The sequence below is a fragment of the Podarcis pityusensis genome (genome assembly GCF_964106645.2).
Source record: "Podarcis pityusensis genome assembly, chromosome: 1".
In the NCBI taxonomy this organism is placed as follows: domain Eukaryota; kingdom Metazoa; phylum Chordata; class Lepidosauria; order Squamata; family Lacertidae; genus Podarcis; species Podarcis pityusensis.
Window position 1 is genome coordinate 108,211,603 of NC_138028.1, and position 16,013 is coordinate 108,227,615.

At 39.3% G+C, this 16,013-nt stretch overlaps 1 protein-coding gene across 4 annotated transcripts in view; it reads right to left on the reverse strand.

Moving 5' to 3' along the window:
• Positions 1–16,013, reverse strand: part of RBMS1 (RNA binding motif single stranded interacting protein 1) — a 121,122-nt gene that overhangs the window by 32,251 nt on the left and 72,858 nt on the right. For all 4 annotated transcript variants that reach the window (XM_081008369.1, XM_081008368.1, XM_081008367.1 and 1 more), the window contains exon 3: positions 3,001–3,059. In XM_081008369.1, the coding sequence (XP_080864495.1) occupies positions 3,001–3,059 (59 nt within the window). The remainder of the gene's footprint in view (positions 1–3,000; positions 3,060–16,013) is intronic.

Below are 16,013 nucleotides of genomic sequence, written 5' to 3' on the forward strand. Positions count from 1 at the left end.
GCCAAATGTATTTAGCCCATATTTGTTGCTAACCCTTATCTACACTGAAATATGACTGCAACATCACTAAATACAACAACCTGCTTATCCAGATTTTTTTTAAAAAACAACAACAACATGCTATTCTTGGGCTGGTTCATACTTGCACCATGCCATGGTTCAGTGCTTATGTTGGCAAGCTTCTGAGAGATTCAGCAAAGAGTAGGGCCTACATGTTCCCCTTCACCCCATGGCCAAGACTAGTTTGAAAGAACCATGGGTGAGCAATATGCATGAACCAAGAATCCTGGTTTAAAACAAGCAACAGGCTGTTACAACAAGCCAGCTTCATAAACCATGATTTGAAGTTGGCTTATTTAGCAACTAATCATTGGTTGTTGTAAACCAGGGTGTAATACGAAGTGGATATTCTTTGAAACTAAAAGTAAATTAGGAAGATGCAGCCATGCAGGAAGATGTGAAGAAGAGGATGTGTCTGAGCTCATTAAAGCTTGCTCATGGTTTTTAGTGCTTTGTGCAGACCAGCAGATTTTCACTTCATGCAGTTAAATTAAAAGGAGGAATGCATGCTGTCTGCTTGGGTGGACACTCTCATCACAGTCATCCTAGATGGGAATCTGGAAATCTTTATTAAACCCAGTCAAGGATTACATGGCAACTGGGAGTGCACCCATATACTAAATTAAAGAGACTGTTTTGCAATTTATTATATGTTCTTTATTGATGATGGTCATGGTGGTAAAACAGAGGAGATTAAGCAGTCTTTTCGGTGGCGGCACCCATACCCTTCCCTGAGCAATAAGGCATATGCCAATGCTAGTTCAGTTGCTGAATACTTTTTTATTTACTTTCGCCTTTGTTAGCCCTTGATGCCCATTGTTACAAGTTTTAATTTATTTGGAATATAGATTGTGTTTGGATTTTAATTTTATTGTGCATTGTATTGTTTTTTACTATAGCATATTTCCCCAACTATCAGAAATGTTTGAAATTAAGTATTTTATTAAAAGGGAGAAAGTCAACTTTCCCTCCATATCTTCTCCTAGGGTGACATTCCCAACTTTGCTCTGGAGCATTGCGGGAAACCCCAGAACAGATTTAGGGAGTACACAGGCAGGTGTATTTTCACTGTGCAGTCCAAAGTCCTTGTGCTTACAGAGCTACTTCATTGGATACCCCCAATATTATATTATTATTCTAAATAATATATGATATAATATATATTTAATATATTTAGATATTGTAAGTAAGATTACGTTTTATTCTCTTTCTTAAGAAAAATGAAGACACTATGTTGTTTCCACTACAGTCGTAACCTTGTTTTTGAACAGCTTAGTTCTCGAACATTTTGGCTCCCAAATGCCACAAACCAGGAAGTGACTGTTCCTGTTTGCGAACTATTTTCAGAAGCTGAACATCCAACGGGGCTTCTGCGGCTTCTGATTCGCTGCAAGAGCTTCCTGCAGCCACTCAGAAGCTGTGATTTAGTTTCTGAACATTTTGGAAGTTGAACGGACTTCCGGAACGGATTCCGTCCGACTTCCAAGGTACGACTGTAGTGGCCTTCTGCAAATGGAGTCTTTCCATTCACAGAAGCGTCTTTGTTCTGGCATATGCCTTTGTTAATGAAAGAGAAAGAGAGACGGTTTGTGCAGCTTCTACCTTCCTTCTGCACTCATCTTCCACACTGTTCTGGATGGTCCCCACAACCTCCTGGGAAGAGACCCCTCACATGAAATGAGGGATTGCTGCACAGCAACTAAGTACAAAACAATCCAATAAAGAAGAAGGATAACATATGACAACTGTAGCAAGCAGGACTCATTTGACTAGTATCAAAGGCCTGCGGAAGCTTGAGTAAGTAGAAGCTCACTACAGTTGCCTGCGGTGTGTTGGTGGGAAGGTCATTCCACAGGCTGGGGACCACCACAGAAAAGGTACATTGTCATCCTAACACTGCAATCCTATACATGTTTATTCAGGTGAAGTCCCTGGGACACTCCCACAAATGGGTATAGGACTGCAGCCTAATTCAGTTTAAGTAATTCCTGTTTTCAAACATTGGCTACATCTGAGCATTAAGTTTAGCATCAGCATGAAAATAATGTGGACAAATCCAATTAATAGAATCTCTTTTGAGATTAAAATCCTCTGTATGTGTTCTAAAATAACTGGCTTTTTACCATCAGCCTTTGAGTAAAATGTTTGGGCTCGGTTAATGATGAGCTTTCACTTTCTTTGTTCTTGCTTGTCAACTTTGTCCCTAATCGTGGAGGGAGTCAATATTAGCCTTGCTAAGTTGGCAGATGCTTTCCTGTGCTTAAGAGTGGTGTTCCTCCCCTTTTGGAAAAAGGGGCTGCAACCTGATATGTCAGTGTTTGCCATTACGTTCCACCCACCACTCATTCTGTTGGGAAATGATCTAATCATAATTACACTGAAGGTCACCAAACTAAATTAATGCACCCGGTGTCTCAGAAAGAAGTTTATTGTTTCCCCCCCCAGCTATAATTATGTCAGTGAAAATGAAACCCTTTCCCCCCTGCTCCATTATATTCAAAAAGAAACAGAACACAAATACAATTAGAGGATTGGAACATGCAATTAAGAACTGCTTAACACTACTTCGTTCTAATTAATAAAGCCAATTTACACAATATGTAATCTTTTCAGATACTTTCTGCTGTCAAATGGTCCTTTGTAAAGAGTTCTCATCTCGGCAGGCTAAGGGGGGGTGGAAGCATTTCAAACCTCCCTTTCTTCTTTGAAGCTGAGGCTAAATGGCAAACAGTGCCATGCATGTTAAATTTGACTGAAGTCATCTGAAGTTTTGGCACCCTGTTTGTAGGGCTGGGTACATTCCAGACCTACTAGGGAACAAATGCTCCAGAGTAATGCATGGAAAGACCATTTGTGTGTGTGTGCGTGCGTGTGTGTGTTTAAAGCAAATTTTAAAGGATATTAAATCAAAAATTGAAAAAGAATTAACAAGGAACATACCTTTGCATTTGTTTGTCGTTTTATCCAAAATAGCTTTCGTAGACACAATTTTCCCATATCTAAATTTTTTTTTCATAAAAGGAAGAAAGCAGAAGTTACGCTTACAAAATTCCAGTACTAAGAATGAAACTGCAGTACTACTGTGCAACCCTGCACTTGTGAAAATACATTTACTCAATTGCTTTAACCTCCAAAAAGGAAAAATGTACTGCCCAACAACCCAATCCTACCCATGGCTGCAGTGACCTGAGTACACAACAGGGCTTTGCATCAGACCAGCAATAGTGGCACCCACTGTGCCTACTTTCTATTAAACAGAAGGTGGGGGAACTGCATGCTTCAACTCCTTTATATTATGTACTACTGCATTTGTGGACCAGAACAGCTGGATTCCATCCTTTGTCCTTAAATTTTATCTGCAGCACTCCAAAGCATTTCATTTTGGATTTTTTGTTCCCATTTTTCAGAATTGATACTTGAGAGTAGTAGAGAGAAGGTATGCTCCACAACATTTGAAGGGAATGTCTACCCCTGGTATAGACATTATGTAGCTAGATGGAAAAATGGTCCAACTTGATAGAAGGAAAAGTCCTTCTTATGTTCCATCAATTAGACTCAAGATCTGGGCTCTGAGCAGAGTGAAGCCTGTTTAGTTTTATGTGCTCTAAGACATGTGTTTCGTGTGGCTGTTGCATGAAAGCTGCACTTTAGATTTATATTACACTGCAATAAGGTACAGTAATACAACACAGCATAAAATTGTCCTTTATTTCCTGATAAATTTAGTTATCAATGAATATGCAGACTAAAAATATGAACTCACAGTAAGAACTCCTCCATTGCATTCCTGCAACACAAACCTGTGTTTTCAGGGCTAGAAGCTAATAAACTTTTTAAAAAAATATTTTATCTAGTGGCATAATAATACCCACTTTCAAGTTTTCCAAGGGTGATGAAGGCCAGTAATACAGGGGTGGTAGTTTCCTTTCAGATGCTAGGTGCAGATGTATAAAATTTATAGAAATTTTGAAACCAGGGGGGCATTTTTTTCCCTGGTTTGTAGGGTGTAGGAATGGAAATCTTAGAGAAAATAGGAAAATATGCATTTTTAACATCATTTACAGATCAAAAGCCACTTGGTTTGTCATAACATTATCATGTTTGGAAAGTAAAAGTACAGTTCATTTATACAATACAGTACTTACAATTTAAAATTCCTTAATTAAAGGAATTTAATTTCATTAAAATAAATTATTATGTATTTTGGAATACATAATTGGAGTACACAGTCTCCGCAGTGCCAAGCAGACATAAAGCATTCATTGCCATAAAAAGGAGGGTTTTATTCTGTATTGTTCTATTTCATGTTTTAATGTGTTGTAAACTGCTTTGAGATTTGTTCTTTAAAATATAAAGCAGTGCAGAAATGAAATGAATAATAATAATAATAATAATAATAATAATAATAAAGTCCACTGGAAAACCAAAACAAACAAAAACGACGCCTAGACATTCCATTATGGCAACTGTAACCCATGTTTATGGCGCCATTTTGTGCATATATATCTGGAGATGATGAATGAACTAGAGAGGAGATGGATCATTCTGAAACACTTTTTGGACTTACACATACTTCTTGCTTTAAAAAAAAAAAATCTACAAAGGAGCAGCACACATTCCTAAAAAGAAATTGTGCCCTTTTTGGAGGGTGGGGGACTGGAGGCAAGAGGTGCCAGGTCAGCAGCAGCTACTGACTAGCTCAATGTACCCCACATGGACCTGGACTTATTATGTCATAGGTCCATGCCCACATGGGATGCTGCTGGCCAATAAGCAGCTATGTGCCTGCACCATGGTGACCTATCTGCCCTCCACCACTGCTCAAGTCACCAGCTGGTAATGTCATGTCCACATTGTCAGCTACCACCTCTCATTTCTGCTAACATTATCTCACCTAAGAAAAGCCCTGCTGGATCAAGCCAATGGCCCATCTAGACCTGCATGCTCTTTGTACAGCAACCAAACAGATGCATGTTGGAAACTTGCAAGCAGGATTTGAGCAGGAGAGAACTCCTCCCCTCCCTTTGGTTTCCAGCAACCAATTTTCAGAAGCATTTCTGCCTCCAACCACGGCTGGTACCTAGAAGCTGACCTAGAACTGGTGCAGACCAGAGGAATCTGACTGTTCAACGTTGCTCAGAAGTAATTTAAGTATATTTAAAAATGGCTTTGTTGAAACCCCACAAACCTATACAATAAATCAAATCAAAGATATGGCCAGCATCTTTTTTTCACAGATGTTTGTACATATGTTCTCAAAAAATTAATAGCCAATTTCTTTGGAAGATTCTATCACTATCTATCTTCTCTGCACAGAATGTGTTGGTTTTGAGAAGAGCAGAAGATCCATGCATTTTGTTTTCCCACTCCTAGACACTTGGAATTTCCTCCAACCTTTAGTATTTTTCATGAGCTCCCTGCTACCATAAACAAGCATGATTACATCCCACCTTTCTCTTCAGTTAGTTTTTAAAAAAATAAGTTGGAAGGAAAACAACATGATCTATGTCTATTAAAGACTATTATACAAACCACATTCCCAATCATCACAGCAATACTTTTATTTAACTGGGCACATTCAGTCTTGAAGCAGCTTTATACAAATACAAAAAATAAAATAAAATCATCATCATGAAATATTTTACAGTGATGTGGATCCTTAGCAGTCAACGATGATTACAATCTTACCTTGGAAGTCGAATGGAATCCATTCCAGAAATCTATTCAACTTCCAAAATGTTCAAAAACCAAATTGCGGCTTCTGTAGCCAATCAGAAGCTGCGGAAGCCCCACTTCCAGTTAGGAAGGGAGGAGGGAGAGCGCAAACAAAGCAGGAGACATGGTGCCTGAAAATTATCTGCAAATTATCTGTAAAATATCTGTTCAGCTGAGCTACCCCCTGGGAAGCTGTCAAGTCTCCACCTTTAGTTCACAGGTATATTGCCTTGTCAAAACACTTATCACAATGTTATTTCAATACCGGTATTCAACAATATGGCAATTTATCGCACAGCCCTAGTGTGTGTGTGTACATATATAATGTAAATAAGGATTTATTACATATGCACTCTCTATCTGTTCTTTCATTTATTCCCCTATAGCTAACATTTTCACACCTCTTCTTGAGCTTCATAATTATATATTTTTCCTCTATAAATCTTTATGGATTGTTTCACATTCTACAACCCTTTCATTAAAAAGGGGGAAGGGAAGGCTGTATATGTAAGTATACTTTCTACTGCATGTAACACAATAGAACAGCAGCATATGCAACTCTTTCTGCTCTGTTCAAGTCCAGATCACTTTTAAGTAACATCACTCAAGGTACTTTACTTTAAATTAAATACTTTAATAAGCATAGTGTCTTGGAATGTGTTCATCACACAAGAAATACAAGTCAAACCAGTTTCTCTTCACTTGAAAAAAAAAGGGAATGAGAAGCCACATCCCTGCACTATTCCTTTTACAATGGAAGTATCTAGACAAGTCAAGAACAACAAATGCAGACTTCAATAACTCATGCTCAAATCCTCCAAGGGAAACATTTTGTCAAGTATGTAGCATGTGGCTGAAATACTATGGCACATTATCACCCCACCTTTCTTCTAAGAAGTTCCATGTGATGTAGTTGGGGTTCTCTCTTGTTAACCACAGCAACTACCCTATGTGGCAAGTAGGTTGAGTCACTGCAATTTATCCAAGGCCACCCAGTGAGCTTGATAGCTCAAGCAAGAATTTCATCTGAGCTACTAAACAACAAACTCAAACCACTGCAGCACATGTAGAAGCTGGTCTGTTGCACAGAGTATTTCAAGGAACACGTAAGAAATGTAGACAACTCTAAAGACTCATCTCTCACTCTTCACTTTTTTGCTATCAGTCACATGTGCTAAAATGGACTCACCCTATTTTGTTTATGCAGTGTTCCATTTATTCTATTCACTTTCAAACTACATTTTGTAAGTCTGTCATTCTCAATTACCTTCACCGATGTCAATGACCTTTCATAAGTATGCCCTCCCCCTTTAGGAAAAGTCAGAGGAGAGTCACACTGTGCACTCTTATGTGGGAATAACCCCCACTGAATATAATAGGACTTACTTCACTGTTAATTGGTACTCTTAATCAAAATCAGCATTAATTCAAAGAGAATGGGATCTTGGAATTCCCATTGCGGAACAAACATGGCTCCCCATATTTCATTCTATTAAGACAATGCCATTAAGTCTGCAAATACAGTGTAAACTGTTGCTTCAGTGGTTCTTAGAACACCAGTGCAACTTAATAGGATATCCTCAATCATTCAATTCAAATGCTAGAATGTAAGGCATCTGGAGCAGATCATCTTCATATCTGATGGGGATGCCAACAGGCTCAGGTGTACGAGCAACAAATACTGCATCATATCTCAAGATAGCATCTCTCACATTTGGTTCATATCCTACTGATATCGTTTAATGTGACAAAGACAGATTTACCAAGCCCTATGAAACTGTTCACGAAACTCATTGATTTCTGTTAAGACAATTATGGGCAAGACATTGGAAACATTCCCAATCAACCACAATTTGGGAATGGTTATTAAAACATGTTAAAACTGGGCTGCAATGGATAAATTAACCAAAGAGGTGCACAGGAAAGAAGGCTTGCAACAAATAATCAGAGGAGATGATAAGGATAGAATTTTACAAATTAATGATAAGATTATGGATAGCACTGAGCAAATGGCATTCCAATGAGAGTGCCAATTCATTATTATGAAGTATGTGTATATAGGTGTATAAATGACAAGGATGCCATTTTCCCAAAGATGGATAATTTAGGACAGAGAAATGGACTAGGCCTATAACTATAGATAATGGGGATGCTATTCCTTTAGGGAAAGTGGACAAAGCATTCTGGAAGCATGAGAGGAGGAGCAGAAGCAAAGACAGAAGTTCAGTCTCATTCAAAGTACTGACATCAGTGTCAAAGCATGACCCTGCATGTGTTTTCCCAAAAGGCTCTGTAGGAGGCCTCTCGCTGGAGGAAAGGGATACAGCGAGATGTGCATCCCACTGTGATAGGAATGTCCACATCACCTGGTGGCCAGCAGCGTTAGTAGAACTTCAAAAGCAAAGTAGAATTTTATTCTGGAGTGTTTTGACATATGCTTGCATGTACCTGTGAGATGACTTTGTTCAAAGACTTGAAGAGGGCCCAATTATTTTCACAACATAAAAATAATTATATCCTTTAAAAAAAATGTTTTAAATTGTGCTTCTGTGTTACTATGAAGCTTGACCCTTCAGGGACCAGGTAAATCTAACTTTATGCTTCATGGTTTCAAAGAAAATTAAAGTTCATGGTTGTTTTCTATGAAGTACTTATGCATACTAATAATTTAATTCAGTTATTAAATGTGTATACAGCCCTTCATCGGAAGACCACAGAGCGGTTCACAACACAAAAACACAAAATACACAACAAAAAACACAAAATCAGCCATATTAAGATTTATAAGTTAGAAGAATGAATTCTCTTACACTGTGTCACCCAATGGCCATGTTTGCACATCATGGGAAGTCATACACCATGAAGTAGTGCATATAAGTGAATTGTATCCACTTTGGTCCTTCCTATTAGCTTGCAAAGGAAACAAAGTCTGGCTTAGCAGTATGTCTAAATTTAAACAAACCTTGATCAAAGAACAAAATTTGGCTTACCAATCATGGTTTAAGGCTTACTGTGATGTGTGAATGCAGCCAATGCCTTTTGCTGGTTGTTTCATAACAATTTGTGTCAGTGCCAGATTTCTTTTGCTAACCCATCTTTGGATCCAGCCCATGACATTTAAATTGTCTTGTGTATGCAAAGCTTGCTATGGAAAAGTTCAGCTGTGCAATAATTTTGGCATAGGAAATGAAATGAAGGCTATGCAAACAAGAGGAAAGGAGGGAAATGCTTTAGAAGTCAGGAAATGTTTCTTTCCTCCTGTTTGTAGAGACTGGGTACCAGCCTGTGTAGTCCAAAATCCAACCGGAAATGCAGTAACCCACACATTATTTTAGCCTTGAACAGGGATTTTTTTGGTCAAAATTAAACTTAGTTGTTTCAATATGGGGAGTGCATTTTGGTATACTAATAGAAGAATAGGGAATTAAGTGTATTATGGCTGTGTCATCTCTAGGACATTTTGAATAAACACATCAAAGTGCATTTCCTAATCATGATTATAAGATCTGTTACTGGTTTACAGAGAGGAAAGCAACAGTTTTAGTTACAGAAGTTTCAATGTGAAAGTTTCCACCAGACAGAAGACAGAGCCTGGCAAGACAGATCAAAGCATCCTTTAATTATTTTAAGAATATTGTCTTCCATGAAAACATGTGATACGACACCATGCTCTAGTCATTGGGCTGGATCCAAAGGACTATGAGTGGAAGGAAAATAGTAATTGGCTCTGTTCTGCAACACTCAAACAGATCACAAAGTGGGAGCAACTATGGCTCAGTGGCACAGTGCATGCTCTACAAGAAGAACATCCCAAGTTGAATCCCCAGCATTTAGAGTTATAAGCAGGGAACTTGCCAGAACTGAGTTCTGGCACCTCTCAGGTGGGCATCATTGCCATTATAAGAGAACAAGAGAGACGTTCATGGTGAGTTCTGACACCTCTTTTTCTAGAAAAATAGCACTGGTTGTAAGGCTCAGGTAACAGGGGATAGGAAAGACCTCTGTCCAACTGTGGGGTGCCACAAGCCATGGGAATATTGCCATGTATACACCAAGAACAAGCACACACACTTCCTGTGAGAACAGAAATAATTTTGTTTTCTTTATAAAGCAAGGCCAAAAGGTTAAGCTAATCATGAATTTACTGTGTTTCACAGTAATGTGCAGAACACAATCAAATGAAAAATCCAACAAAATAAATAAGATCCAAGCTTGCAGGCAACCCTTTACTGACCAAGGATCTCTGGTAATGAATAGGCATAGCAAGGTCAATAGTATAGATAGACACCTAAAGAGGGCCAATTATACTGAACAGTGAATTGTGAAAAATTAATGTGGCATTCATACAAGCAAAATTCATAGTTTGCTTTTTGTGATTTAGCAAGAGGAAAGTATAGCAATCACTAAGCTCAAAATTTGATTACTTTGGCCTGGTGATGGTGCAATGCTCTTTTTGTCTAACCATGTTTAGGAGACTGGGATCATCTCATCTGAGAGCAACACACGTGCTATTCTTCTACCTCTCATTACTATTGGTCTTGAAACATACAAGAAAGAACATGAATAGGTTTAATTGGGACAGAAGAGTAATTGATGCCCTTATATTCCTATGCTCTTCTACTTAACCGTTGTAAATTAAGTCAATTACCCTCCTAAACAATGGTCTGAAATCCATTATATGGGGTGGAAACTTTTCCATTACTGTAGTTTTCCATAGGAAAATATTCCACCTTCAAAACTGATCACACTAACATTATACACACAATACAAATTGAGCAAATAGAAAAGATACAGTATCTAAAAATCAAAGTTGTAATTCTTTTTTCATAGCTTCATTTTCTCTCTTAAAATCTAACTGCACACTAATGAGTTGACTTTAACATTATTTACACATATTCCAATGAAGTAACAATAACTAATAAGCCAAGCTCTGACTTTCTTTCTAGTAGCACCTCCCCCCCCCCCCCCAATGCTGTGCAGCAGACTGGTTGGAGCAACATGGGAAGCTGCCTTATACCCAGTCAAAGCATTGAGTCCATCTAGGTCAGTACAGTCTACATTGGTTGGGACTGGCTCTCTAGGGGACATTCCTAGCCCTACCTTAGAGATGCCAGGGATTGATCATGCAATCATGCAAGTGGTTGTTTTATCACTTATGGTCCTTCTTCAAACTTGGAGAGTGCCTCTGATTCAACAGGAGAAACTAAGGCTAGCATAAAACATGAGGAAAACCACGAGGGAGAACACAGAAGTGCCTGAACACACCTAGGTGAGTATCCTTTTAAAGTACAGTGGTACCTCAGGTTAAGAACTTAATTTGTTCTGGAGGCCCGTTCTTAACCTGAAACTGTTCTTAACCTGAGGTACCACTTTAGCTGATGGGGCCTCCCGCTGCTGCCATGCAATTTCTGTTCTCTTCCTGAAGCAAAGCTCTTAACCCAAGGTACTATTTCTGGGTTAGCGGAGTCTGTAATCTGAAGCATCTGTAACCTGAAGCGTCTGTAACCCAAGGTACCACTGTATGTCATTCCCCCCTTTTAAAAGGCTAAGTTATTATAATCCCAGTATTCTGCCTGCCCCATCAGAAGGTATTAAAAAGTAAAGAACAGTAGATCACCAGGACAAGATAACCGAAGGTTACAAATATCTATTAATATGTATATAGCAGGTGTGGGGAGCCTATGGCCCTCCAGATATTGTTGGACCTCCAACTCCCATCAATCCTACTCTGCACAGGTAATGGTCAAGGATGATGGGAATTGCAATCCAAAAATTATATGGAGGGTCAGTTTCCCACCCTGATGTGTGGAGCGTGCTTCCCTTCTGCAAGGGGAATTCCCAAGCCTCCACCAATACTGAACTGAACAGTAAGCGTGGCCTCAGAAACAAGCCAGGTTTAATGTACCTGCCAACCCCAACTCCCTGATGATAGAGGGGAGGAATATGTTTATCTTCAGAGCAAAAAGCTATTGTGCTCCCAGCTGGCTTTATACTTACCTTGGCTTCCTCATCTCAAAGGTGAGTCCTCCCAGGTTGGCCACCCCAGGTCTAACACCATATCCATTTAAGACTACCTGCTGCTTCGCCTTCCCTTCTCCCACCAGGCCTAATAGGAAGCATTACCTTTCTGAGAATTGGAGAGATCCCTGAAGTTGTTTTATCCAGGGACTTCTGGGATTGATGCCTAACCATAACATATCAAATGAAGCAACAAACAAACAAGCTTAATGGATAAGCCCAGATAGGAGCACCCTACTGGGAAAAGGCCACAGTAATTTCAGAGGAGAGAACAACAAGAGGTTGCTTCTCTCTTGAATCTTACTGCCCAGTATAATCACTCAGCCAAGACTTCAAAGCAAGCACTTCAATATTAGCTGCAACACTGAATAAGACTATATTTAAATACATTAATCAAGATCAAAACAGGATCCTTGCCAAGTGGTAACAATTTACACCACAAAGGAATTCATTCCTTGGGTTATTTGAATTAAAAAAGATCAGCATTTCCTCCTCTGATTCCAGAATTAGAAAGAGCTGTCATTAAATTGGGGGGAGGGGGAGAAATTATTGTTATTATTAAACTGAAGGCATTAAAGATGCTTAATAAGAATGATAAAATTAAAAGTACTGGAATAATTTAAATAAATCCTTCCTCTAAAGGCTTAATCAATGGTTAGGTTTCTGAAATAGTTAATGTTGAAAGGCCATCAAATAGCGGAGTCTCATTCCTACAACATTGCTTAGCATCTTTGTTCAGCAAGCATAGCCATTATGCTCTTGGGTCCCATTATCCCCGACCACCTGATGAGAGCTGCAGTCCAACAACATCTGGAAAGTGCCATGTGGGCTACTCCTGCTGTGTAGGATATTTTTTAAAAAATAAAATGATGTAAACATGCATTACTTAAAGAGTGTGGCTTAGCAGCAAATCACAGATTCAAAGTCCCAGATTCAATCCTTGGCATCTCTAGATGGGACTGTGGAAAACTCCTGTCTCAAATGCTGCAGAGCAGCTGCCTGTTGCTGTAGACAACACTGAGCTAGATGGCTCTAGTAGTATAAGGTAGTTAGATGCATTCTCTGTAAGGCAGCTTCTTCCTATGTTCCTACAACATAGCAGTGTGCACTTTTTCCTTTTGATGCACAAGGCATGTTAATGAATTGCAAAGAGTATGCCAGGTAACATGTTCAGATATTAATGCAGAAAGATTTTATTATTTCTTGTGCTGGAGGAGACTCTTGAGAGTCCCATGGACTGCAAGAAGATCAAACCGATCCATTCTTAAGGAAATCAGCCCTGAGTGCTCACTGGAAGGACAGATCGTGAAGCTGAGGCTCCAGTACTTTGGCCACCTCATGAGAAGAGAAGACTCCCTGGAAAAGACCCTGATGTTGGGGAAGATGGAGGGCACAAGGAGAAGGGGACAACAGAGGCCGAGATGGCTGGACACTGTTCTTGAAGCTATAAACATGAGTTTGACCAAACTGCGGGAGGCAGTGAAAGAGAGGAGTGCCTGGCGTGCTCTGGTCCATGGGGTCATGAAGAGTCGGATACGACTAAACAACTAAACAACAACAATGCATTAGGCACAAAGGGAAAGATCTTTCTATATCTCCATTTCCCAGACCAGAGAATAGGATAAGTGCACACAGATCTGCTAATCAGCTGAGGTACCTCACTTTCTAACTAGTATCTTTTTTTGCCACCCAGAAAGTAAGAAAGTGTGACTGATTCACTGCTGCACACCAATCTCTTTGTGGCCCTTCAGTAATCCAAGATCCAGCAAGGAGAAGATTCATAGATCTGCAGCCCTGCCCATCAGTGGCTGTTGTTTGGAGGGAGGAGAAAAAAGAGTTTAATTCCCAACTGCATCCATGTCCTCCTTTTTTAAGGACAGCCAGTGGGAGACATGGTGCAGTGAGAAGATGATGTTGAAGCAAATATCTGTGCTAGTGGGGACAAACAATGCATTTGTGCATAAAACTCAACACTGAAAACTTTCTTCCCCGTGTTCTTCTGATAGAATGAGGATCTTGCTAGTTCAGAGACATGTGCATACTTCATGAGTAAGAAGAGGTGGGTGCCATGCCACTAAAGGTGCAGCATTATGAGGCTTAACTGTAAGATTACTACACCAATCCATTAAGAACAGTATCAAGATTGGCAATGGTGATCATTATGATTAGGGTTACTTACTCAGTTGAAACTAGCAACATGTTAGCCCAAATGGAATGCACATTCTCTGCACCATAATCTCCTCTACACAAAATACTCAGTCATGACTTGAAGGAACAAGATCTTATTGATGGGGCTCACAAGAATGGAAATAGCACAGAAAGCGGAGGAAACTGTCAGTCAGGTCTTCTGTGCTCTTCTTGCCAAGAAAGCATTTAAATCTTGCTACATGCGTCTTTCCTCATATCAACTGAAAAAATCAGTGGTACCAAGCCAAGCTGCCATTGTTTTTGGCATACATTTTAAAACCTGCTTTGCTGGTTTCCCATACTTATGGCTAAGTTTGTAACAAATATTCAAGTGTTTGTCTTAATTTTGTTTACTTTAACTTTTTACATGCCACTTTTCCAGCTGTTATGAGTGGCCAAAATCAGCTTAGAGCTAAACTACTTGAATGTAATAATGATAAGCAGGTAAGAAGCAATGCAGCATGTATAATATTCCAAAGAAGAAATGGGAAAGCAAAGTACATTGACAAACACCAGCTGGGCATATAAGCCTGCTGATACAAACCAGTTTTCAATGCCATAGTAGGAGCCAAACCATAATCAAGGGCAATGTGTTTCATAATCTGGAAATTACTATGGATAAGGCCCTCTTTGGCATCACCACCAACTAAGCCTCTTACTTGTATTAGAGACAGCAAGAGAGACCTGTAACAGTGGCAATGTGAAGTGCTATTCATAAGGGTTCTAGGTAGTCAAGCAACAATACCTTCTTTCAGGATACACCATTTCATAGTAATTACTATCTCAGAACTATGCATTCATGAAATTGGGAGGCAAATGAGGAAAACCTAAGGTTATTAATTTAGTTACCCAAGCAGAAATGAAGACAATTCATCTAATTAAACAATGATGTAGAAATACCTGCAAGCTTATTGGTGCTACTCAAATTTACAAAAAATAGGCTACATGTGTAGCAGAAAAGCTTATTGCTGGACTGTTACATCTAAATGTTTTGCACATAAAGCCATCAACTCAGCTACCTCTTGGATTATGCTGGAACTACAAAAAAAGAGTTTTGCTTCCTTGGTGCTAAAGTGTTCAACTTTCTAAGGCTAAATGTGCATCTTTCTGAAGTTCAAGTAGGGTTATAAAGGCATAATTCCAAAAGATTTACAGTCTTTTTGGTTCATGTATCACAAAGCTAGTCTTTAAGAGACCGTGGTCCATTATTACATCAATCCTGGAAGAGGACTGTGATCTGCAGCCGTAATTATATCACTAATTTTATTATCATAAGAACAGCTGCTTTTCTAATTGCAGTTCAGTTTAATGTCCATGTGTGGCAGCCATAACAGCAACATTATAGGAAGAGGAAGAACTTGAGCAAGAACTTTGTTTCTGATATTTTATTATATATGCTTGCCAGGATTTTAAAAAAGAAACAAATCAAATAGATTTTGAATAGAATATTCAAAGCTAGATATGTCAACCATGTTTCAGCAGCAGGAGGGCCACTTAAGAACAGAACACCACTTAATACTAAAAAAAGAGAAATGTGCCAAAAAAAGAAGTTTTCTTTTGGAGTATCTCCAACCAATGGACTCCTGACACAGGCATTGGTAAGTTACACTGCTTCTTACATTGTGGGGTTGTAAAGATAACAGAGGACATCAGGTTTTAGCAGCAGTCTAGTGTTCTTACCACAAACGGTTTTGCTCTATGGTGGTGAACCTGTGGCCCTCCAGATATTGTTGGACTCCAACTCCCATCAGCCCCAGCAAGGATTGTCAGGGATGATGGGAGCTGAAGTTCAACATCACCATCTCTATTCTATGACACCCAACTATAGAATGAATGCGGGACAGCCAAGAAAAGGCCATCATCACAAAAAAGTGCTATGCATAAGAATTCCTATCCTTGGATCAAAGTACAACATGTTCTTAAGTTCTGAACCATGGGACTTATATAGGTATTCACCTCATCCATCTTTTGCTTCAGTGAGATGCTCATAGTTCAGTAATATCCGCCCCCCTCCCCCCGGGAAGCATTTGTAT